The sequence below is a fragment of the Stegostoma tigrinum genome, chromosome 2 (assembly GCF_030684315.1).
Source record: "Stegostoma tigrinum isolate sSteTig4 chromosome 2, sSteTig4.hap1, whole genome shotgun sequence".
In the NCBI taxonomy this organism is placed as follows: Eukaryota; Metazoa; Chordata; class Chondrichthyes; order Orectolobiformes; family Stegostomatidae; genus Stegostoma; species Stegostoma tigrinum.
Window position 1 is genome coordinate 69,943,608 of NC_081355.1, and position 24,807 is coordinate 69,968,414.

Consider the following 24,807-nt stretch of genomic DNA (forward strand, 5'->3'; position numbering starts at 1 on the left):
TGTTTCCATGCTGTATGACTCTATGAGAAATTCAGCAGCAAGTGCTTTTTGTTTTTGACATAGCTTCCAAGTAATTCAAATAATGAAGTTACACAAGCCAAGTGACACCAAGGTTTAATACAATCACCGAAATACCGATTCAGGGCAGCTCTGAATGAGACACTTGAGACTAATTCTCTCTTTTCATTAACAAGGACTGAAATGTGGATCGTGTTAATACCAGTGGAAATCAATTGTTCAGAAGCTTTTAATGAATAACATATAACTTTATTTGTCAACTGGTTTTATTTTTCTAATGAGAACAGCAATTTTAAAAGAAAAGAAGAACTTGATGTTCCCGGTAAGTATTTTTAAAATACATCACTGTAATCATGTGAAGGAATAGTTACCAGACGAGTTACAAACAAAATGTAATATTTCAAATCAAAATAATAGAGCTCCTGAATGAGGCTCTCCACAGGTTTTTGCATTGCATTAATATAAGGGTACAGTTTGGCCGTATTCCAAGTTATTTTAAATAGCTGGTAGGCAGAAGGCCATTCCCTGATGACATGGAACAGTATTTCTTTTGTAATAAGGTTGAGAAAATTCAGTACTGGAATTGGGACTGTAGAATCACAATTGATTCTCCCAATCACTGATGAAACTTTCTGAAAGAACAAAATGGACAATAACAGTTAAAGTAGATTTAGCACTGGTTGACCTTAGTAACTCCAGGGTATCAGTTTTGAGGGAAATGTTGACATGTTCAATTTGAGTTCATGTTCCCTAGCAAAAGCATGATGATAAGATATTTGCAGTTTTTCTCAGCCATCATTAAAGGGCAGTATATTCATTCAGCCAGCATTCAAACATCACAACATCTGTGCCTGGAGACATCCAGTTACTGACTGCAGTCAGACCACAAGAAACTGTCCAGTTAGGGCAGGACTCCTCTGCTTTATCAGCGAGTCGATGATTGAGGCAGCCTCTTTCACAGATTCTTGAATTTTATCCATATCCTGTTAAAAAATGAAAGATTGATAACATAATCATCAGCCCAAAGTTAAAGTGATGGAATGAATTTCAACACTTGTCCAGCACCAAAATCTGCCAGAATTAACACAGTTTTCCAAAATCCATCTGATACTTTACATCTTAATCGTAATATAAACAGTCAAAGCATAAATCCATTTTACCAACGTATATACAACTTATTAGTACTAATCAGTGCTGCAAAGTATTTTGAAAACCAATTACTCCAACTGGATCAGAGATATAAGGAACTGCAGATGCTGGAGAATCTGAGATAACAAGATGTAGAGCTGGATGAACACAGCAGGCCAAGCAGCATCAGAGGAGCAGGGAACCGGGACATTAACTAGCTGTTAAATATCTCATTTCAAATCACAGTCATGCATAATTATAAGTAACTTTAACATTTTTCAGCCTACTTGCTATTTGTCATGCATCCTATCCCCATCTCTCATCCCAGACACCCTTCAACATAGTAAAGATGCTTTTGTGGGAACTTCAACACATGTGAAGTTCTTCTCAATATACTTTGCTTTATGCTGCTGTTCCAATTCAAATGGAGTTCAAATTGCCAACAGGAAGGGAATTCAGCTTTCCTGTTCTTTTCACTTTGTCTGATGACCTAACAATTGTTGATGAGACTCACAGGACTGGGTTTATGTTATATCAGTTTCTCAAGGTCAGTTCATGTATGGACAAGAAATACTGTTAGTTAGAGTATCATGTCTGCAGTCAATGGCACTCCATGTAAATCTCATTAGTTGGGGGAGAAGAAACAGAAACTGCTTATATGAGTAGATGTACTCTGTGGTTCAGTAAAAGTTCCTCTTAATTACAATAACCCAATTAATTAGAGTCAATGTCCACTTGTGATTATGAGGAATAATACAGTGATTTTCATTATAGATATGAAGGTTTGGAACACAGTGTTTAAAAAAAAAGCCTCCTTGCATTTAGTGACACTGACATTTTCTGTCTGCAACCACATTTTGTCCTGTGCCTACTTCTGTCTTTTAGTTGTTTCACTCATTTTATCACATAGCATATTGCCAGAAAAATAGGTCAGCTGCAATGTTTGAAAAATATCCAAGCATTTTATTAGTTTGCCATTGATATTTGTTCTTTCATCCGCCAAGGTTCAATGCTCTGGTGCTCTCTAAACCTTTCCATCTCCCTCACAACATTTAAGATTCTCTTTGCAAACATCTTATACATGGAAGAGGGAGAAATCTAAAAGGAGAGCAGGGAGATTTTTTTTCACCCAGAGGGTAGTAGGAGCCTGGAACTCACTGCCTGGAAGAATGGTGGAGTCAGGAATACTTATAACATTTAAGCAGTATTCAATTTTCACAATTACTTACAGTACTTATTTTAAAAATCATTTGTTGTGGCAAAATTTGAATCTCTCATACATCCTGGTAAACAGTAGCTGAATACGAGCTCCATTTGCAGCACTTTCACCTCTTGGTCAAGAACGTTGGCTGTTCAAACCCACTGTGGGCCTGAGCATATACTTTCAGCTGACACGAAAATGCATCGTTTTTGGTGTCCTGCGTTATCATAGTTTTTTCCTTTCCAGTTAAGTATGAAGCTGACAACTAATCTTACAGTTCTTGTTAACACAATGAATCCTATAGCATTTGGCTTTTAAAAAGGCCAGGGCCGACTCACCAAGTATGTTTTTTGTTCCATAATGCTTTGGAGAATGTGACAAGGGACTATAAAAATGCAAGTACTTTCTTTCTACTTTCTGCTATTCCTATGGTACGGACCACAATAGCAGTCCAAAATATTTCAGAATTGGCTCTCTCTATGCTACCCAGCTTATCGGAAATTTTTCGATAAGTGCGTGAAAGCACTTGTGTGGGAGGTAGGAAAATAGAAAGCAAAGTTTTGGGCCTAAATGACAAATTATTTTTACACAGAACCTTTAAAGTAATAAAATGCCCCAAAGCTCCTTTCAGGAGAATTATAAAGCAAAATACAGTTAGGGTTACAGAAGGATGTATTCAGCTAGAAAAGCAAAAGCTTGGTCAAAGTGGTAGGTGAAAGGAGAAAGCTGAAGTAGAGAGGTAAAAAGGTGTAGGGAGAGGGATTCGAAAGTAAATGCTGGCTAAGGGGTGGAACAATTAAAATCAGGGATGTTGAAGAGGCCAGAATTGGAAGAGTGCAGACATAGTCATAGAGATGTACAGAACGGAAACAGACCCTTTGACCCAACTCGTCCATGCTGACCAGATATCCTAAATAAATCTAGTCCCATTTGCCAGCATTTGACCCAAATCTCTCCGAACTCTTCCTATTCACATACCCAACCAGATGCCTTTCAAATGTTGTAATTGCAGCAGGCTGTACCACTTCTTCTGGCAGCTCATTCCATACATGCACCACCTTCTGTGTGAAAACGTTGACCCTTAGCTCCCTTTTAAATCCTTCCCCTCTTACCTTCAGCCTAGGCCGACTAGGTTTGGACTCTCCCATTCCTTGTCTATTTACGCGATCCATGCCCCTCACGATTTTATAAACCTCTTTAAGGTCATTCCTCAGCATCTGATGCTCCAGGGAAAATAGCCTCAGTCTATTCAGCATCTCCCTATAGTTCAAACATTCCAACCCTGGCAACATCCTTGTAAATCTTTTCTGAATCCTTTCACGTTTCACAACATCCTTCCTATAGCGGGGAGACTGGAAGTGCATGCAGTGTTCCAAAACAGTCCTAACCAATGTCCTGTCCAGCTGCAACATGACCTCCCAACTCCAATACACAATGCACTGTCCAATAAAGGCAAGCATACTAAACACCTTCTTCACTATCCTATCTACTTATCACTCCACTTTCAAGGAACTATGAACTTGCACTGCAAGGTATTTTTGTTTAGCAATACTCCCCAGGACCTTACTATTAAGGGTACAGATCCAGCCCTGATTTGCTCTATCAAAATGTAGCACCTCACATTTATCTAGATTAAACTCCATCTGCCACTCATCAGCCCACCAGCCCATCTATTCATGGTCCCATTGTACACTGAGGCGAGTTTCTTCGTTGTCCACTATTCCTCCAATTTTAGTGTCTTTGCAAACTTACTAACCATAGCCCTTGTAGTCACATCCAAATCATTCATATAAATGTTGAAAAGCAGTGTACCCAGCACTAATCCTTGTGGCACACCACTGGTCACAGGCCACCAGTCTGAAAAGCAACCCTCCAACACCACCCTCTGTCTTCTACCTTCTGTATCCAGGTGGGTAGTTCTCCTTCTATTCCGTGTCATCTAACTCTCAAAGGTTTGAGATTTAAAGTGGATTACTGACATAGGATGGGACAAGGTGCCCGTGCCTGTATTTATATCATCTGAATCGATCAATGTATCCTTTCTTTCACATGAACCTATCTAATTTCCTCCTGAATGCATTTATACCATTTGTCTTAATAACCATATATCGAGTTCTACATTCTCACCAAACCGAATAATGCCCAGTTTGCACTGTGATGTCTAATTTAATCCAAACTGGTAAATTGGTGATCCTATTAGCTTCTGTGCCCTTATCTTAAGGAGAGGAACAATTAACTTGAGTCATATTCCCAAATGATCAGTGATCTTTGCTAGATAACTGATACCCTTGCATGCATACTAAGAAGGGAATTGTGGACCTTGTGAACAGGTTTTGAAGTTTAGCCTATACTTAGCAGGAGGAGATAGCGCTACTATCTTGTGCTTAAAGTAAAATAGTGGTAATGTTGAAATATCTTGGTGTTGTTTTAAAGTTTAAAGCAATATCAATAAAATAAGCAATAATGGCAGAGGTTACCGCACCATTTCAGACACATTTTCTGAATGACATCTGATATAACAATCAATTTTTGGAATATGTAATCATACAATAGCAACCCGAATAAAATACAAACATTAAGGGTTACTTAACAGTAAAATCTGTATTTTTTTTGCAAAATCAATACTTTGATCTAATCTCCTTCACATATGATTGGAAACAGATTTTTTACATTTATTTAATACAAACCTTGTGGTGCTGAAGGTTGTTTTTTAATTTCACAGTGGCATTATATTACTTAGAATGAATATGAGAAGGTGCCATGTTTAGAGTCATAAAACGTTACATATACCATCCAACCCTCAATAAATGTTTCAGTTCTTGGTTATTTTCAGTGGAATTAGGATCAAATAACCTTCTCACGAGAAACATCTAAAGACTAATTCGAATAAATATGATCATTGTGTTGATCTAAAATTGCTGAATTCAATCTGTTATCCTAATAAGTTAACTAAAAGATTTAAATGAAATAAGATGACATTAGTTTTGATTCTAGTCATTAGATTCATAATATTTAAATATAGCCATAGGTTAGACTCTTGGAATTAGCACAATTTTTTTTTAAGAATCACAAATATAACTACTTGACCTTTATGTAAGTTCATTATTTAGTAACTAGCCACATGTACAAAAACAAACAGATTAATATTTACCTCACCTTTAACATATTCACCAAAAGTAGTTCCAAAGCAAGATTTCAAACTCCCACTACTCCCATCTTATTAATAATGTGGTCAACTTTGTTGCTTTCTCTGATCAGCTGTTCCTAAACACAATAGAGTTTCCTTCACACTGGCAAAGAGATGTCTAGAATTTGGCACAAATCAATTCCGTGGCACATGATATTCATGAAGGGCAGCTCAGTCGTCGAAACCCGGAACTCTAACATAAATTATTGTCAAGGTGTTTCAGTTCCTTCAGTCTCAATGAGATATTTAAAAAGTTTCCAGTGTTATATAATACTGGCTCATGAGCTTCCTGTTTTGGCTAAATTTTGAAGCACTTTCCAAGGATCAAAATAATTCATCTACATTGTTGAGTTGTAGTGAGTAGAAGATATCCCTTCTCACTAAACTATACATGAAGGATGAATAAAGTAAAATAGTTTGCATACAATTTTCAGTTGGCTCAATAAAAACTGAAAGAACTGTGGATGCTGCAGATCAGGAACAAAAACAGAGGTTCCTGGAAAAGCTCAGCAGGACTGGCAGCATGCGTGATGAATATGTGAAGAATTTACACTACCTGTCGTTAGTCACTAACAGTCCCCGTCATCAACTACTCACCCTCCCAGCCAGATCGTTATCAACTCCTTTGTCTGTCCAAGGTAACAAAGTGTGGAGCTGGATGAACACAGCAGGCCAAGCAACATCTTAGGAGCACAAAAGCTGACTTTTCGGGCCTAGACCCTTCATCAGAAAAGGGGGATGGGGAGAGGGTTCTGAAATAAATACGGAGAGAGGGGGAGGTGGACCGAAGGCAGATAGAGAAGATAGGTGGAGAGGAGATGATAGATGGGGAGGTAGGGAGGGGATAGGCCAGTCCGGGGAGGACAGACAGGTCAAGGGGACAGGATGAGGTTAGTAGGTAGGAAATGGAGGTGCAGCTTGAGGTGGGAGGAGGGGATAGGTGAGAGGGTGAACAGGTTTGGCTGTTTTACTCTCTCTTTAGGCTGTATTCTATCGTTTACTCCCTACCCCAACCCCTCCTTATTTTCTGCATATAAAATGATGTTTCTCCTGCTACCATCAGTTCTGAGGAAGAGTCACCGGATCCTGAAACAGTAACTCTGAATTTTTTTCTTCACAGAAGTTGACAGACCTGCTGAGCTTTTCCAGCAACCTCTGTCAATTGGCTAAAGTCTGTTGTCAATCTTCACTAAAAAACGCTGAGGCAACCTATAAAGTCCTGTGAGCTATGGGGGACTCAGTAGGAGACTTTTGGAAAGCCCAATGCAGTAATTACTTGATGGAACTCAGCCACATCAATGCTCAGGAAACAAATCCTGGGGCAGTGTCGGTTTGGTGAAGCTCACTGTTTTCATAAAAGTACTAGAGTTATCCATTGAATGTAAGAGTTTGGTTTCCAGGCTCCAAGGATCACAGTAAACCACCAAATGCGAGCATTTGCTGTCCATGATAGACCAGCTTTTGAGGGAGTTTCAAGGTCATTTTGTCAAAAGTGAACAGTTTGAATCCTTTGTGAAGTTTTGATAAGATTGGGTGATGTGTCACTAACACATAGAGGGAATTGCTAAGAAATGTGACCTGCACCTTTACTCCCTTGATGCACTGCCGGTGTGGGGCATGCTGACACATGTTTATCCTGTCAGCTCTGTGAGGGTGCTAGGTGTCTTGGGCACTAGGAGTTTTTGTGCGAAAGGAAGGAAATGACAAGCGGACTACACTGAGGCGATTTTTCAAAGTGTATCATGGTGGTAGCAGTCAGGGGTATGTTAGATTACTTCATGCATCCTTTGCACATTTCTCAATGTCCCTTGCCTATGGTTGAAGGACTGACTCATCCTCCAGTGCCTGTTCACCAATATTCCACATGTCCCCTACTCTGGAGAAAACTGGAGGTTGTCCTCCAACCTCATTAGTGCTAAATTGTATGAAGCACAGAAAATCACACCTATAGTTGAGGGCCTGGCTGGTGTATATTGCAGGACTTCACCAGATTAAAGCAAAGAATTAGAGTCTAACTTTCACCAGCCTAATGACCTGCTCAATGGTCACTCGAGTGGACCCATGCTGGTATTTAATCACTTCTGTGCCGCTCTGCAATGGCTTCTCATAGGTGTGACCAATCATATCTTCAATAGGTATCCACTGTCCCTGAGAATCTAGCCCTGAAGATGCACAGGCATCTTGTACTGTCTAAGTATGTAGGAAACATGGCTGCTCCCTGGAAACTGTACAAACATCTACAGGACAGGATTTCAGTGCCCACATGAAGGCCCTGGCTGGTCTGTGGGAGCCCTGACTGGCCAACAGTGCAATTGATGACACCTTGCACCCATGGAAATCTAAATCTAAAACTCTCTCCATGTGAATGTCAGATTAAGTTCAATAGCCCGTGTAAGTCATTGGCTCTCCTGAACAAGGCATTGGCTCTCTCCTTGGCACAGCTTTGGGTAGCTGCCTGCAAGATCCCACACATTTCCCCAGTAGATCAAAAATCCAGTTAGAGTCATAGAGATGTACAGCATGGAAACAGACCCTTTGATCCAAATTCTCCATGGCATTTAGGTATCCCTAATTAATGTAGTCCCATTCACCAGCATTGGGCCCATATTCCTCTAAACCCTTCCTATTCGTATACCCATCCAGATTCTGTTAAATGCTGTAATTGCATCCACCTTCCCACTTCTTCTGGCAGCTCATTCCATACATGACCCACCCTCTGTGTGAAAATGTTGTCCCTTAGATCCCCTTTTAAATTTTCCCCTCTCACCCTAAACCTTAAAAGTTTTTGAATCCTCAGCCTGGAAAAAGACCTTGTCTATTTACCCTGTCATGCCCCTCATGATTTTATGTTTAGAGACTAAATACCTTGGGGGTCACAGACAGTGAGTATCCATTGAAGTCTCTCAGCTCCAGCTCACTCTGCAGCACGCTGTATAGTCAAAGCCTATCTGGAGAGCCAGAAGCTGCATGGACACTGGCAACTGGACATTTGCAGGCAAGTCAGGCCATATCTGGGACAATCTCAGGAGTGGAGGCTCGCTTGGCTCTGCTTTTCTTTGCTGTGCAGCACCATGGTCCACAAAGGCAGGGTGTATGACACTCATGCCTGCTGGTCTCTTCCTCTTCCCCCACACTGACCCCTAAAGAAAGGCCCTGCCTTTGTTACCTCGCCCATGCCACTCACATTCTCTGAATGCCTGCTGAAGTCCCACTCTGCTTCCACCGTTGCTGTGAATGCTAAATGGCTGATGGCCAGGCCCTCTGTTACCCTTAACACTTTGTCTTCTGAGCACTCTATGTGGCAGCCATCTTGGAAGAGCACAGAATGCTTACCTCACCACCGCCACCTCTAATCAGGCAAAGGTCGGAAGATGCATAAACCCCTGTGCGCTACTGATTAAATTTATAAACTCAAAAAATTTGAAGCAGGTTCTGTGCAAATTCAAGTGCCTGCTCAGCCATTCAAAGTTCAGTCTTGCTTCCTTATTGTCATATCAATGATGGAGCTTTTCCATTGCTGACAAAATTTGGAACCATCATCTGGTTTCAGGGCAAGCTCATCTCATAACCATTTCTTGTCACCCCACCTCTCTCAACCCACCTCTTCGGGCCACACAAATGTAGCCCGTTATGTACAATTCCCATGCCTGAGATAAAATAAATGCCCTCCACCACAGCACTGTATGCTCAACAGAAAAAATGAGCTACATTTTAAAATTTCGCAAGATAAAAGTCATACCAGCATCACTATAATGATGTGGTCATTAAGTCCGGCGTTCTTTTTTGCTGAAGCTCATATGGCAAAGTAAAAATGCAATGGTAATTTTATGAATATGCATTCTCAGACAGAAAATCCTGCTTGTTGACCTCTGCAGCCAAGTTCTCTTTGATTTCTGAACTTCTACAAAACACAAGGGGGTGATGAGTATTCCTGGTAGGTGAAGCTGCACTTTGTGTGTACGAATTCGTAAAATTACCTCTGCAGCTCAGTTCATGATTTCTGTATCATCAATCACTATTTCAAAACTTGTGAAGACTTATTTTTAAACAAACAGTGAATGTTTCTTTTAAATTCTATTTTTTTAAATAAAGTCCCAAGAGACTATTAACACTGGTGTTGTAATCTAATAGCTGCTCCATCTGTCCATCACCTCTCAAAGCATGGCAGCAACAACTGATTTACTTACTGCAGGAAACATGCATCACTTCTAAGTTTTCACATAAATATTTGACCCATGTAAGTCTTTCTTCCTTCATAATAAAGAAGGATTCTAAGTGTATATTGAAGGAGGCAAAACATCAATAATCACAGTTCAAGTAAGACTAAAAAACTTCTTCCAGCTGAACATTTTGTCCAAAAGGCTGGCAGCTGTGGAACACACACCATTACTCTATAGATTTGAGTGCCACTGTTAAATCTGAATTTGCACAATTGACACAAAAGTGGTTTTATTCCAAAGAGCCCAGATGTTTCTCTTTAGGAGGCTTGCCAGCTGATCTCTGCACAATTCAGACAGTCAGAAGTTAATGCCAGTCCAATTATTTTTGGAAAGATATCATGTCCACATTTCTCAAGGTAGAAGTTTGAAGACAGTATCTAAGTACACCATAAGTCGCCCTAGATGTCACATTTAAATTTTACGTCGAAAAATGTCTGGGGATTCAAATTACAATACACTGGAGGGCTTTTGATGCCTAAACTTATATTGACACCAGAAGCCACACTGGCCTTCAGTACATTGTCCAAAAAATGGGCAAAATTGGGTATCACAGCCTAGCAACATCTTACAAAGCCAGAGACATAAAAACACTGCAGATGTTGGAATCCAAGGTAGACAAAGAGGAGGCTGGAAGAACGCAGCAAGCCAGGCAGCATCCAGAGGAAAGGAGAAGCCAGTATTTCGTATTATACCTGAAATGTTGACTTCTCCTTCATCCCGGATGCTGCCTGGCTTGCTGTGTGCTTCCAGCCTCCTGTTTGTCTGCCATCTTATAAAGTCAATGTGATTTCTCTATCCCACCACCGCCCAGTGCATGCAAAAACTGACAAGGAGCGGTGAGATACCCGTATTTCTATCCCGTTTTCTGTTGGAAGTGGTAGGTAATACCTGATATTAGTTCATTGCCAAGAATCAAGAAGTCCTCTCATTTCTGATGGTTGGACATTATATAGATGTGCCTTCTTTCTCTAATCTGCCCTCAGTTCCTACTTTAGTTGAGCTCATCAATAGGATATGTGCTGCGTTTTTTGGGATTTCTCCGCTGCTTGCCTCGTATAATATAACATCTTCTCATTGCTTTATGTGGGACCAGCATATACTGGAAAACATTCAAATGGTTGAAAACATTCACCATTATTCTGCAGCAGTCAAAGTGATGAATAAACAAAATAAAGAAGCTGCATTTGCTTGCAGGAACAAACAGGAACTGCTTGCCTTTTAAGCATCAGCAAATTTGCAGGCAATGAGTGATCACCCAGCTCTCAGCTACACAACCAGGTGTCAATTCAATCTGGCTTACAACGCAGCAGCATCAACTTCATGTGATGCTCGTCGAGCTCAATGTCCTCATCTACCTCCTCAGAAAACCACTGCCACTCTCTCTGTTCTTCAGAGCCTATCACATCCCCTTTTTGCTTCATCCGGTGGTGCAGAGCACAGCATCTGGCTCTTCGAACAAAGCAGGAATGTGAGATTTCTCAGGACATAAGCATCATGACAGCTCCCATGGCAGCTGGCATAAACATCTAAAAGGTGTGGTACCAAAGTCAGAAATCATACGACACCAGGTTCTAGTCCAACAGGTTTATTTGAAAACACAAGCTTTTGGAGCCTCAGTCCTTCTTCAGGTGTTAGTGAGAGAGGTTAGTATCAGACACAGAATTTATAAGTAAAAGATCAAAGGTTCACACATTGATGAGGATGTACTCAACAAACCTAAGATGCTGGTAAATCTTCAATCAGTTAGAAGGTTTAATTGATTTAATATTTATATGTAAATCTCCGAATTCCTTTCAATTCAGAGAAAATGCACTCCAAGACAGACTTTGGGATACATAATAACATAGGGTCACCGAGCAGAGGCTGATAGCCAAGCTTGGTCCCCATGAGAACTGCCTCAGCTGGGATCTTAGGATCATGTCACACCACAGGTGACCCCACCACAATACACACACACACACACACACACACACATACACACACACACACACACCAGTGACTCTATGGAGTGTGCATCTGCGGATACATTTTATTTTGTTCAAAAAGCACAACAATTTTTAGACAGTCAATCAATATGGTGTCTTATAAATTCCTACTTTAGAAATAAAGGCGGTCTGACTCCAAACTAAAACACAAATAGATAGTAAACAAAGCCCCACTGCTAACATGCATTGTCCGACCTAAAATGTCACCTCTTCTTTACACTAATAAAATCTTTAGTTCTCTAAAGGAATTCAGGGGTTTACATATACATATTAATCAGTTAAAACCTTCTAACTGATTAAAGATTTAACAGTATCTTAGGTTTGTTTAGTGTATCCTCACCAACGGTGTGAACATTTGCTCTTTTACTTATAAATTCTGGGTCTGATCCGACCTCTCTCGCCAACACCTGAAGAAGGACTGAGGCTTCGAAAGCTTATGTTTTCAAATAAACCTGTTGGTCTAGAACCAGTTGTTGTGCGATTCCTGACCTTGTCCTCCCTCTTCCAACGCTTGCACCTCCACATGATGGTACCAATGAGTTGCATATTGATGGATTTCAACCCTTTCTACTGATGAAGTCAGCTGTGTGATGATATGGCACAATAAATGCCACGTGTGTGCAGTCTGTAGACCCTGGCACCTAGGGTAAGTACGCTGTGTTGGCAAACACTGCTGCCCAGGCTGCAGCTCTAAAATATGCACACTTTTTAAGTTGCCTGCAATTGGTTCTGCTTCACAGAGATGACTATGATCAATGTGCAATTTCTAATCACCTGGCCAAGATTGCTAGTGAACAGGATTTGTATCCAGGATTTGCAAATTTATGAGTCAGATGAAAATGGAAGGCATCATAAGCTTGGCATTGTGAGTTCCTGAGTACTACTCTCCATCTTCAGAGAAGGGCTTTTGGTGGAAGCACATTCAGTGTGTTGTCTGTGTAGGCTGCAGGCACATTGTGCCGATGTAGGATTGGTTTAGCACAGTCCTATACAAAGACATGTCCACCTCCCTTGACCAATGACAGCTGACAACTATGGCAAGCTAACTGGGTCTGTATCTAATGCTCCCTTTAAGCTGCATACCTGTGCATCATTTGAATCTGCATGCGTTACCAATAATGTTGGCATGCTGATCGCAGAAGTCACTACCATATACAGGCCTCAGAAACCCACACATCTGGTATGAAAACTGGAGGGAACACATTTGTGGCTGCACTAAAAGGCAAGACCAAAGTATTAAGTCTTTAAGTACGGATAAGGGGCAAAGCACAGAAAGATAAGGAAAAGCAGGACAAGGCAGAGAGAGATGTTGTGAGCAAAGGAACAAAGTCAGTGAGCACCAAAGACAGCGAGCAGCCCTGAAATGTAGTCAAGTCCAAACCATGAGCTTGGTATCTGTCTCTGCAAGGAAGTGTCTTGGGAATAGCACAACAATGAAGGGGGTCGGTACACTTCAATATACAGCACTGAAATGCAGATTTTATAGTGAGTGGATCAGAGATTGCCAGATGGGTGGGAAGAGGCTGTATGAGTCCTTTGCCAACCTCTGTGGAGAGGAGGTGTGAATGGTCACTAACCATGGAGCATACCCTGAGATGTTAGAGACTACTGTCCAAACTGGAGACCCAGTGGTAAGCTGAAATCACCAGGTACCCGCTCTGACGTTCACGTCAGGAATTGTTATCATTTCTATGCAGCTGGTGCAACAGTGAGAAACTGATGTCAAATGAAGCAACATTAAGTAATAATGAGATGTTAATCCATGCAAATAGTTCCAAATGTAGCATCGCCACTCACTGGTGCAATTCCCACATCGCCACTCAACCCTTGGTCGGAGAATCTCATTTCCGCCAATCTCATCCTGTTTTCTCAACTTTCTCACCAATGCCCACGCTGTTCCAAGGCTGGGAAAATTCTGTCCTTATTTTGAAGGGTTTAAAGCCCACGTTTGATTCAGTAACTCATAACTCATTCCAAAACTAGGGATTAGTCTTGCCTTGCTTTCCACACTGCCTCCAACTGTTGAATGCACCACATGTGTCTTGGTGACCAGAACTGGATAATGATCTGAGGGCACAGTCTGAGCACAGCACTCAACAGGTTGGTCATGACTCCTACCTACTAAGCTCATCCCACCTCCTTGACCTGTCCGTCTTCCCTGGACTGACCTATCCCCTCCCTACCTCCCCACCTATACTCTCCTCTCCACCTATCTTCTTTTCTCTCCATCTTCGGTCCGCCTCCCCCTCTCTCCCTATTTATTCCAGAACCCTCACCCCATCCCCCTCTCTGATGAAGGGTCTTGGCCCGAAATGTCAGCTTTTGTGCTCCTGAGATGCTGCTGGGCCTGCTGTGTTCATCCAGCCTCACATTTTATTATCTTGGTCATGGCTTTCTGTCTTTTTGCTGTTTTGGCTGTAGAATTGACATTTTGGAGACTTTCTTAATTGCTGTGCTATCCTGTTTAGACAAGCCTATTAGATTCCTAGGTCTTCTTCAACTTCATTATCAGCTGTACCTCCTTGAGATTTATTTCAACAATGTGTCTCCCAAAGAAAGCAACTGTAATGGATATCTAAAATTAAAAGAAATCACTCTTATTACCACATAAACATCCACTCAAATTGAAGGCAGTGCAGAGGCAGCTAATTGTAGAGTGCATGTATAAAGGTAAGAGTTTCTCTGTTGTATTGGATCTGTAAAAAAAGGGTCTCCCCTTAATAATATTTAATAAAATAGTTCAAACTGTTAGAAACTTCTCTGTCAAATCAGGAATTGAAGAGGGAGATTAAACATAAATCAAAATAAACCTCTTGCATTTGAAAGAAACATTTTTCTCATAGATTGAAGTGGCTTAAATGATCGAATAGACCTAACTTGGTACTTTGCTTTGAAATTTCTTTTTGTTAATTTGATTTACCAAATAATTCAACATTTTAAGCATTAAGATGATTTTGATTTTGGAGTAGATTATCTTGATTTAAGATATGAATATTTGTGTACCAAGATGGTGAGAGAAGTCAATGTTGAGAGTGGAGTGATGATTTTCACTTCTCTCAGACAGATTATCTTTTTCAGGGTGAAAATCCTACGGAGCGATACTTTTACCAGGCATTTCAAACCTTCCCAACCTTGACCAATGCACTGGGGCTGGGCTACATCACCAATGCATGGCAGGTTCCTATTGAAATTGCCACTGCAAAGAGGGAGAATGGCCCTTTGTTAAATAAAGGAAGAGGTCCAGCTCTTCCATGTGCCTGTCCTTCACTGTCATGTTGGAAGTATAGTATATTATTAAATTGGAGAGGGTTCAGAAAAGATTTACCAGGATGTTACTGGGACTGAACGGTTTGAGTTATTGAGAGATGCTGAGACTTCTTCCGCTGAACCATAGGAGATTGAGGGTTAACCTTGTAGAGCTTTCTAAGATCATGAAGGCTATAGATAGGGTGAATGGCAGGTGTCTATTCCCTGGAGTGGTGGGTTTCAAGACTGGAGGGCATGTTTTTAAGGTGAGAGGAGAAAGATTTAAAAAAACCTGAGGGGCAACTTTTTTTTTGCACAAAAAGTGGTTCGTTTATGCAATGAAATCTCAGAGGAAGTGGTGGTTATGGATACAGTTACAACATTTAAAAGACATTTGGAAAAGTCATGAATAAGAAATGTTTGGAGGGATATGGGCCAAGCACAGGCAGATGGGACTGGTTTAGTTTGGGATTATGGTCGGCATGGACTGGTTGGACCGAAGGATCTGTTTCTGTGCTGTATGACTCTATAACTTGAAGTGAATATCATGATGCACAATGTTCCCTAACCACCAGCAATCACACAACTTCTTGCCATAAAACAGATGTTACTGAAAAGAATATCCCGAGGTCAATGTAGGGGAAAGGAATTCTGGGGAACTTCTCTTCCAAGCCCCCAAAGGTGATCGAAGTGAGGGAAGTCTGAGCTGTGCTGCAGTGGGATCTGGAGAGTCAGGAATGATGTAAGGGGCATGAATTGAAAATGTGTTCAAAGTCATCTCATTTAGGCCAAACACCCAGAAAAAGCAAGATTTTTTTTCAATTCCATGAGTTTCAGCTGGTTTCATAACTCAAGGGAGTCTGAGAGTGAAAGCTGGTGTGCTAATCCATGTGCCACTTATTTCCTGTTTTACTTTTCAATTGAAAGCACTTGCTAAACACACTCCCTAATCCATTGACCCTTATAAGATTTCTCAACACCAGTCCGTGAAGAAGTCCCACAGAAAGCCAGCATTAATGTTTGCTTACACTATATGAGAGGAATGTTACAATCTATGGAGATCTATCTGCAGAACTCCTTAAACCACTATAACAAATTCAAGGCAGCTGTGAGAATCAGAGAGATTTGTTATCAGTCACTACAACTTGGCCATTTTAAAAGACTAGACTCCACTCTTTACAATGTGACAGTGATTATTCCTAGACAGTCACTCACTGTCAAAACATTTTCCAAACCATCTTGCATAGTCCCTCATAACCCTTAGTTTGCCAATAAAAAATAGTGACCTCCATATAGATTTTTTCAATGCAGTATTAAGTGACAGAAGTGTATGTTAGAAAGTGTGGAAAACAAAAGACTGCAAACAGCTATGCACCAATATTAAAGACTAATATTTCAATAGGGTCCCCAAGGTATTAAAGTTTTGTTGTATTGCTAGCTTATGCTCTTGCATATTTTATGTTTCAGCACATAATATTTTAGATATTTTAATGTAGACAGAAGTGCATTTTACAAAAGCTGACTGCTCTTGTGGGAAGCATTGTATCTGATGTAGAATGACTCAGTTATTTTGCTTTATATTCATGCTTATTTATTGTAAAGCTAATCTACATGTTTTATTAAACATGTAAACTGGTGTTAACCAGTTGCACAGCCAGAGTAGGAAAGTGAGCATAAAATATGTAGTTCTCTTCTGGATGTGTTTATATGAAAGTCATTAAGAAACATTAAAATAAACACAATACACAGCACTCCATGAAGTGAAGTAAGTCTTTCCAGGCTGTTTATTCCATCTTTTCACCATAGCAGCTAGTCCCACAATAACACTACTGCAGACATGGGATCAGGGCAGGTACTCAACCTCTTGGAATCACAGAATGATTACAACACAAAAGGAGGCCATTCAGCCCATTGTGTTGAGTTATATCCCCCTTTTCCCTGGAAAAGATTGCCAAGTGGGAACAGTGGCTGTCCTAAAGTTAGTTAGTAGACAACTGGCCATTAATAGGCAGGAGGTAGCACTTCCACCTTTCTGCAGCAGTCTCAGAGATTTGCCTGTCAGTCGAACAGCAGCTGGGAAGTCTTTGGCAAATTGAGCTTGTGGTGATAGATCATTTAAGGATGTTTGGGTTCTTGCTGGTGGCCAGGCCTGACAAGGCTGATGGAAAGCTGGAGTCTGAGAGGACCTGGGGATGATGGAATACTTGGAACTGTGTGGGAAGGTATCATATGAAACCTTGGTTGAGAGGGTCCTCTAATGGGTCCAGGGAGCTTTTTAAGGATGGAACCTTGCCCCCATCTACTATCAGCCCATCTACGGAAACCTTCTGGGCTGGCAACTTGACAAAAGCCTCTCCTACCGCTCATAGTCCTGATGGCAGCAGTATGGGTCTCTTGAGTGGACATTAATTGAACATCTCAGGAAGAAGCTCAGATTAGAGATTTTACAAAGCTTTTTAACTCTAGTAAAGTTTAAATTGATGCAAGTCATATTTATAATTTCCATTGGTTGGACAGGCTATTTTAACATATTCTCTTACCTGAGAAATAACCACTCTCAACTCTCTAGTCCTGCAATCTCTTTGTCATAGCAGTTATTATCATTCTGTCGTATCAATGCTTTGTCATAAGCAGCACAATCTCATCTTACAAGTTCTTCTTCCTCAGTTTATCATCACTGTGTTGAAAGGAAGACACATCATACAATCACTGAATTAGCGTTTCTGAGGAAACCCAAAACGTTAACTCTGTTTTTTTTCTTCCCAGATGCTGCCTGAGCTTTTCCAGCAACTTCTGTTTTTGTTCCTGATTTACAGTGTCTGCAGTTCTTTCAATTTTCATACAGTCTCTTACATTGTTTCAGAATTTAAAAATTAAAACTTCTCATGTCTCCCAGTTTTTCCTTCCTTTTATAGTGCTGGTCTTGTTTCTTTTCATCTTAGTTTCTCAATGATGAAAATACACATTTGACTTTTCATTAGGAAGTGTAGATCATTAACATCAACTGCTTTGGAACCCAGACATTTGGGGTGTGGCCAGTTTATTTTACCCAAAGATTTTCAATAGAGCCAATCCCTTGGCATTGTCTCATAAAGATGTTGTTGATCATCTGTTGGAAACAGGTTCAAATTATTCCTTAAAATTTATTCCTGGAAAATTCTGACAGTGAATACTGATGATGAATTTAAAATTAGAAACATGTCATAACTTTATCACTTTCATGCAAAAGCTGTTGTAAAGATATATATCGAATCTCTTTAGGAAGTTCATGAGGATGACACCAACAGCCTCAGCCTCACTAAATCGCTCTGTTACTGCTTCAGACACCTCAGGCAACTTAGTGAGATGTGATTTTCCCTTAACAAATCCTTGCTGACTCTTTCACATGAACCCATGTTTTTCTATGTGAATGTTAAGTCTATCGCAAATAATTGTTTCCAGAATTTTCACTACTACTGAAGTTAAACTGGCTGGTCTTTAATTCTGGGCCTATCTTTATGACCGTTTTTAAACAAGAGTATAACGTTTGCAAAATCTCCAATCTTCTGGCACCAACCCTGAATCCAGAGTAAAATGAAAGGTTTGGGATGGGTTGGAGCATGATTTTAAAATACTGTTCTTGGAAAGCGTCTCAGGATTCCTGGGCTCTGTGATCTGCTTTGAGTTTCAAAAGGAAGAACCAATTCAACTCTAACAAATGGTCCATTAGGCTTCATGTAGAGCTTGCTAACAGGCTGTGAAGCACAAGAATGTAATCTTCAAATGTGAATTCAGGGAAGCAAACAATGTGGTGCACATAGGCGCATAGTTGACAGGCGTAGGCCAAGCAAAATCAAAAAGTTTCATTTATACAGTAAAATGTACTTGAATCTGAGGGCCTTGGGTCAGATATATGCATTATCACTCCTTTGGCCGTACGACACCTTTGTGAACATTTATGCTGCTGGCCCTTCCAGGAACCTGTTCGCTTGAGCAGGGTAGCCGAAACAGCCATACTCTGTCTATGCAATTCATGCTCTGCAGGCAGGTGATACCTGGTGCCACAGACTGGGAGACCAGGTCAGCTCTGATACAATAAGGGCTTTTACATTTAAGAACGGCATTGCGTGATGCCAGATCAAGACCCAGAAATCATGTTGGCATTAGGTTTTCATCCCTGCTTTGAAATTCCATCACAAAGTGTATAAGCTTTGACATTAAAATCAAAATGAAAATAAGCATTCTCCAAATTACAAAAATGGTGAATGAATTCACATGTCCCTAGCACTTAGCTTTTTCAGTAAACTATAGGTAAGCAGAACTCAAGAGGAGATTGTCGAAGTTGCAGTTATGTCACTCAACACTGCTCTAACGTAACAGTAGAAGAGATTTACGTCTCCTTCCCTAACATAGGAGGTTTTATACTTCCAGTCTTCTTTCAAAATAATGGTTATTTTAAGGAACAGATTAGCCAGGAAAATAAAAGAGAAAAATGTGTCTGTATCCCCAAGCAATTCACTTGTAAACAAATATGATCTGTGCTCTCTCATTCTTTGTCTGGCTGACAGAAATATAAGAAAAAAGAACTTCTTTCCAGATGCAAACACAAAGCACTGAAGAACCAGAGTGCGTGTAACCCAAACATCAGTGCCTCAGGCACCTCCAGTATAACGTGTCTGCAGTGAGGTGAGAGATGTATATCTATTCCCACAGTCAAGGCTCCTACTAGCCTGACCAGCGCATATCATCAGATCTACCTCTGGCAGAGCGTAAGGTTTCTGGTATAAGCCTAAAGTAGCAAAATGTTTTCCTCAGAAGAATCTCCTAGTTCAGCAGTGAAGATAGTTTTTAATAAAAGATGGAAGTATGAAAATGGAGTGTTGCAATCCTTAGGAAATAATTACCCTTGTGCAGCTTTTCAGTGGATTTTGGAGGATTTATTTAAATATTGTACACTTCATCTACGCTGGATTTGCAATCCATGCCATTCGAGCAGCCGCGTCATCACAAAATCCTTGCACGTGGCAGAAACACACCCAGGAGAGAACGGCAAAGGCAATTTAATTACAGTTTGAAAGTGTCTTCATGAGCCAAGAACTCAAGCCCTACAATGAAATCATTGGCTCTCCTGTCATGGATGTCTGTCCCTTTCAAATACTGTCAGGTCTATATACCTACCACACTGTCACCACCAGCCATCAGCCTAACACACTTACATATGGGAATTTTCTACCAGCTGTCTCATGGGTCCCTGCTTCTGCCATGTTTTCAGTGTTCTCATCAACCAGTCCTCACTGCATTGCTTTGGATTTAATAAGAAATACAGTAGCGAGGCCTTAAAGATAAAATGACCTGAATCTCAAGTCAACAGGTTGGTTCAACCTTGATTCTTATTCTGCCAACAACTTTCTGACCTTTCACCTGAATTAAAATCAGGAATTAAATATTTGTTGTAATGAAAAACGTAAAAGAAACATTTCTGCAAACAACAAGGTCAATATTGGCCTGAATTAGTGACGAGTTAAACTTCAAATATTACAAGATTATTGAACATTACAGAAAAAAAATCTTTGTTTTTCTCAATTGTTTTACCGTGATTAGACATAACCTGCATCTATCACATGACAGATAAAATAAAATAAAACTGCAGATGCTGGAAATCTGAAACAAAGCAGTTATTCCTGGAGAAACTCAGTAGGCCTGGCAATATCAGTGGGAAGAAAGCAGAGTTAATATTTTGACTGGTGATTTTTCAACATCATGCTCATCTGAGTTCCCCCAGCAATTTCTGTTTTTATATTAGATCAGATTCCCTACAGTGTGGAAACAGGCCCTTTGGCCCAACAAGTCCACACCACCCCTTGAAGCATCCCACCCAGACCCGTCCCCCTGTAACACACACACTCCTGAACACTACAGGCAATTTAGCATGGCTGATCCACCTATCCTGCACATCTTTGAACTGTGGGAGGAAACTGGAGCACCCGGAGGAAACCCAAACAGACATGGGGAGAATGTGCAAACTCCACACAGACAGTCGCCTGAGGCTGAAATCGAACCCGGTCCCTGGCGCTGTGAGGCTGCAGTGCTAACTACTGAGTCACCATGCCGCCCATATAAATATTATTTATATTGTTGGAATTAAGGAATCAAATTAAAATTCTCAGTAGCCCCAAAATCACGAATTCACCTATCCACGCTAAAAAATAAGTATCAACAAAATTCACCACTTCCGGGCAAAACTTGCATATATGTAACTTCTAATCTATTTTTAACCTAAGTTTAAACAAGCTCTGCGCTCTCAAATTTTGTCATTCGTGGAGGTCATGAGAAATGCAATCCTTGCAGATATGGAGGATGGACTGTAAATCTATTTGCATCAATACTAGTTTTGGCATGGATATTACTGACAATTCTAGGATTTGAATTCAGCAGGTATTTATTCTCATTTAAACATAAGTGTATTCTATATTTCTGCTTCTTCAATCCCTCTTGCTTGTTCTTTACCCATTGTTATCTCTGGCAAGTTGCAGAATATTTTTCTCCATCTGAATGATCACTGCTTGGTTGGGCATTCTCCCATTTAGTTTTAATATCTCCTTGGTACAATGGGTCTTTTTCTCTTGTGAGTCAATGGAAAAATTAGGAGTTTCATATCCGAAGCAATCATGCTTTCAGAGTGGGATACCAAATTTATCGTGTTTCACTCATCCATGTGGCAATGTTCCTCTCATGCCACACTTTCTTTTTGATTTAAAGACCTCCAAAGGGGCCAAGGCTACTGGAGTTGGTATTAGCCCGTTTTCCAGTCATTGGCACATTTCTGCGATGCCCACTTCCTACGCCAATCTCCCTCATACCCATCCATAGATACGCGCCCATATTGAGATTTGATTTTGTCTGGAAGGCAGCCATATTTCAAATGTTGACTGTCGAGTGTCAATGGCATTGCGACCACTCTTTAAGTCTAGCACTAGAACTGTCTTCTTGGTCATTGCCAAAACTGGCACTATAAGGACATCCCATCATAGTTCAGCACTCTCCATGAGTCCCACAGGTTGCTATTAATTGGGTGGCCACCACCTCAGCAGTTGGAAATATGGAGATGGATGGGGAGTCAGGTAACGGTCTCTGGTGTCGACAGCAAGAAATCAGTTCATGTTGGGAGAGGGGCAGGGTTCCTTATTCATTATTCATGGGTTATGAGTGGTGCAGGCTTTTATTGCCCATCCTAATTGCAAAGGTGATGCTGAGCTGCCCTCTTGGACTGTTACAGTCCACGGAGTGAAGAATTAAAAACACCCACAGTGCTAAAAGGAAGTGAGGTGCAGAATTTTGAAGTAGTCACAGTGAACTACAGCCATATAGTTCTTAGTTAAGAAGGTGTGTGGCTTGGGTGAAAACCTGCAGCATATGGTGTTCCCATACACCAGCTATATTCAGAGGATTAGAACTCATGAATTTAGAGGTAGGTTAGAATCAAGAAGCAGACTGCTGATACTTTAACTCTTCAACCAATTCCAACCAGTGTGTTTTATTCAGTTGAAATTCATCTATAAAATCAAATTACATTATAGCAGCTTGGAATTTTAGATCAACTAAATAAAAAAGTATCAAATCATCAAACTACTGGATTATTCTAAAATTCCATTCTAGCCACTGGAAGGAAATCTGTCTTTCTTTACATTATCTGCTTGACATGTAACTTCAGAGCTGTTCAGTCTTACCTAGCCTCTGAGATGGCCTTGCAAATCACTAAATTACATCGAAGGGGATAGTTCACCACCACCTTCTCAAGAGGAATTGGGATTGGGCAGTATTGCTGACAGAAGGGTATTTGCCATCCAAGGCAGCTCCTTAGCCTGGTATCCACTACCCCTCTATTTTCTGGGAGATATTGGCAGAACGAACATCATGGAAGGCTGGTGGATGTGGGTTTGCCTCTGGCAGAATAATGTGGTAATGCTTATGTTATTCCCTCATAACATATGACACTGGGCCTGGATAATGTGGTCTTGAAGAATCCAAAATAAACATAGCCTTCAGAGGCAGATTAATGCCTGGGCTCGTATTAAACTATTTGGTTATAACAGAGCAGCATGCTTTTATCATGTTTCATGCGTAAGTGGCAAGAGAGTCTATTGCACTTTCAGGTCACATACAATGTCACAGGGATGATATCATGGTTATTTCTCTTAATGGTACATTGACATACTGAAGAACTTAGTGATAGGTTTAGGGAACAGGTTTTGATTGACCAACCTCATCCAATTCCAATTATTCCACAAATGACAGGAAAATACATCCTTTCACTTCTTTTACTGGCTGGTGGAGGATGGATGTTTTGGCAGGCAGCTGCAATGGCAAAGGTGGGGTGGTCTGTGCCTCGTGGCCATGTGGCCACACCCTGGTGGGGCCTGTGGCGTGGTGGTCTGCTTCAGCAGCGTAGGCGGTGTGGTCAGTCCAGCTTGGGATTCCAATTTCCTGGGATTCCTTGAGAGAGCTCCTACCAGCATTTTTCAGCCCAGAATTCCAATGGCCCATCACGGTGGTCTGCTCTAGTGGTGGCTTCAGCAATGAAGTGGGTCCTTGAGGTCGGTTCCTGGTGGTCCGGCCTGGGATTCTAACAGTCTGACATTCAGTAGCTGTGACGTTGGCTTTCTGCACTGCTGGTTTCTGTCTTTTCCTCACACTTAGGAACCGATGAGCCATGATCTGAACAAGGATGGATTTTGTCTTAATTTTTATATACAGATGATTCCTGCAATTAATACAGGCACCAGAATATGGCAATTTAAATACATTTCACTGTATTTTTTTGTAAAATATACAAGTGACAATAATTTACTACTTTATTCTCTTCTACTGTTCTAGGCATCCTCACCATGTCGTCCACTTGCTGCTCCTCTGCAGCCCTTCAAGCAACAGGCATAGTGTCTCAGTGGTTAGCACTGCTACCTCACAGCACTAGGGACCCAGGTTCAATTCCACCCTTGGGTGACTGTCTGTGTGAAATTTGTATATTCTCCCCAATTCGGCTTGGTTTGCTCTGGTTTCTTCCCACAATCCAAAGGCGTGCAAGCTAGGTGACAATAGACAATAGGTGCAGGAGTAGGCCATTCGGCCCTTCGAGCCAGCACCACCATTCATTATGATCATGGCTGATCATCCACAATCAGTATCCTGTTACTGCCTTATCCCCATAACCCTTGATTCCACTATCTTTAAGAGCTCTATCTATCTCTTTTTTGAAAGTATCCAGAGAGTTGGCCTCCACTGCCTTCTGGGGCAGAGCATTCCATATATCCACCACTCTCTGGGTGAAGACGTTTTTCCTGTTCTAAATGGCCTACCCCTTAGTTTTAAAGTGTGTCCTCTGGTTCTGGACTCACCCATCAGCGGAAACATGCTTCCTACCTCCAGTGTCCAATCCGTTAATAATCTTATACTCCTCAATCAGATCCCCTCTCATCCTTCTAAACTCAAGTGTATACAAGCCCAGTCTCTCCAATCTTTCAACATATGATAGTCCCGCCATTCCAGGAATTGACCTCGTGAACCTTCGGTGCACTCCCTCAATAGCAAGAATGTCCCTCCTCAAATTTGGAGACCAAAACTGCACACAATACTCCAGGTGTGGTCTCACCAGGGCCCTGTACAGCTGAAGGACCTCTTTGCTCCTATACTCAATTCCTCTTGTTACGAAGGCCAGCATGCCATTAGCTTTCTTCACTGCCTGCTGTACCTGCATGCTTGCTTTCATTGACTGATGTACAAAAACACCTAGATCTTGTTGTGCTTGCCCTTTACCTAACTTGACTTCATTGAGATAGTAATCTGCCT

At 41.0% G+C, this 24,807-nt stretch overlaps 1 protein-coding gene across 3 annotated transcripts in view; it reads right to left on the bottom strand.

Moving 5' to 3' along the window:
- Positions 1–266: 266 nt before the first annotated feature.
- The window catches only part of crppa (CDP-L-ribitol pyrophosphorylase A), a 262,350-nt gene continuing 237,809 nt past the window's right edge, over positions 267–24,807 (bottom strand). For 2 of the 3 annotated variants that reach the window (XM_048559491.2, XM_048559486.2), the window contains one exon: positions 267–1,001. In XM_048559491.2, the coding sequence (XP_048415448.2) occupies positions 897–1,001 (105 nt within the window). In that variant the 3' untranslated portion in view covers positions 267–896. The remainder of the gene's footprint in view (positions 1,002–24,807) is intronic. The other variant, XM_059641668.1, reaches the window with a different exon arrangement.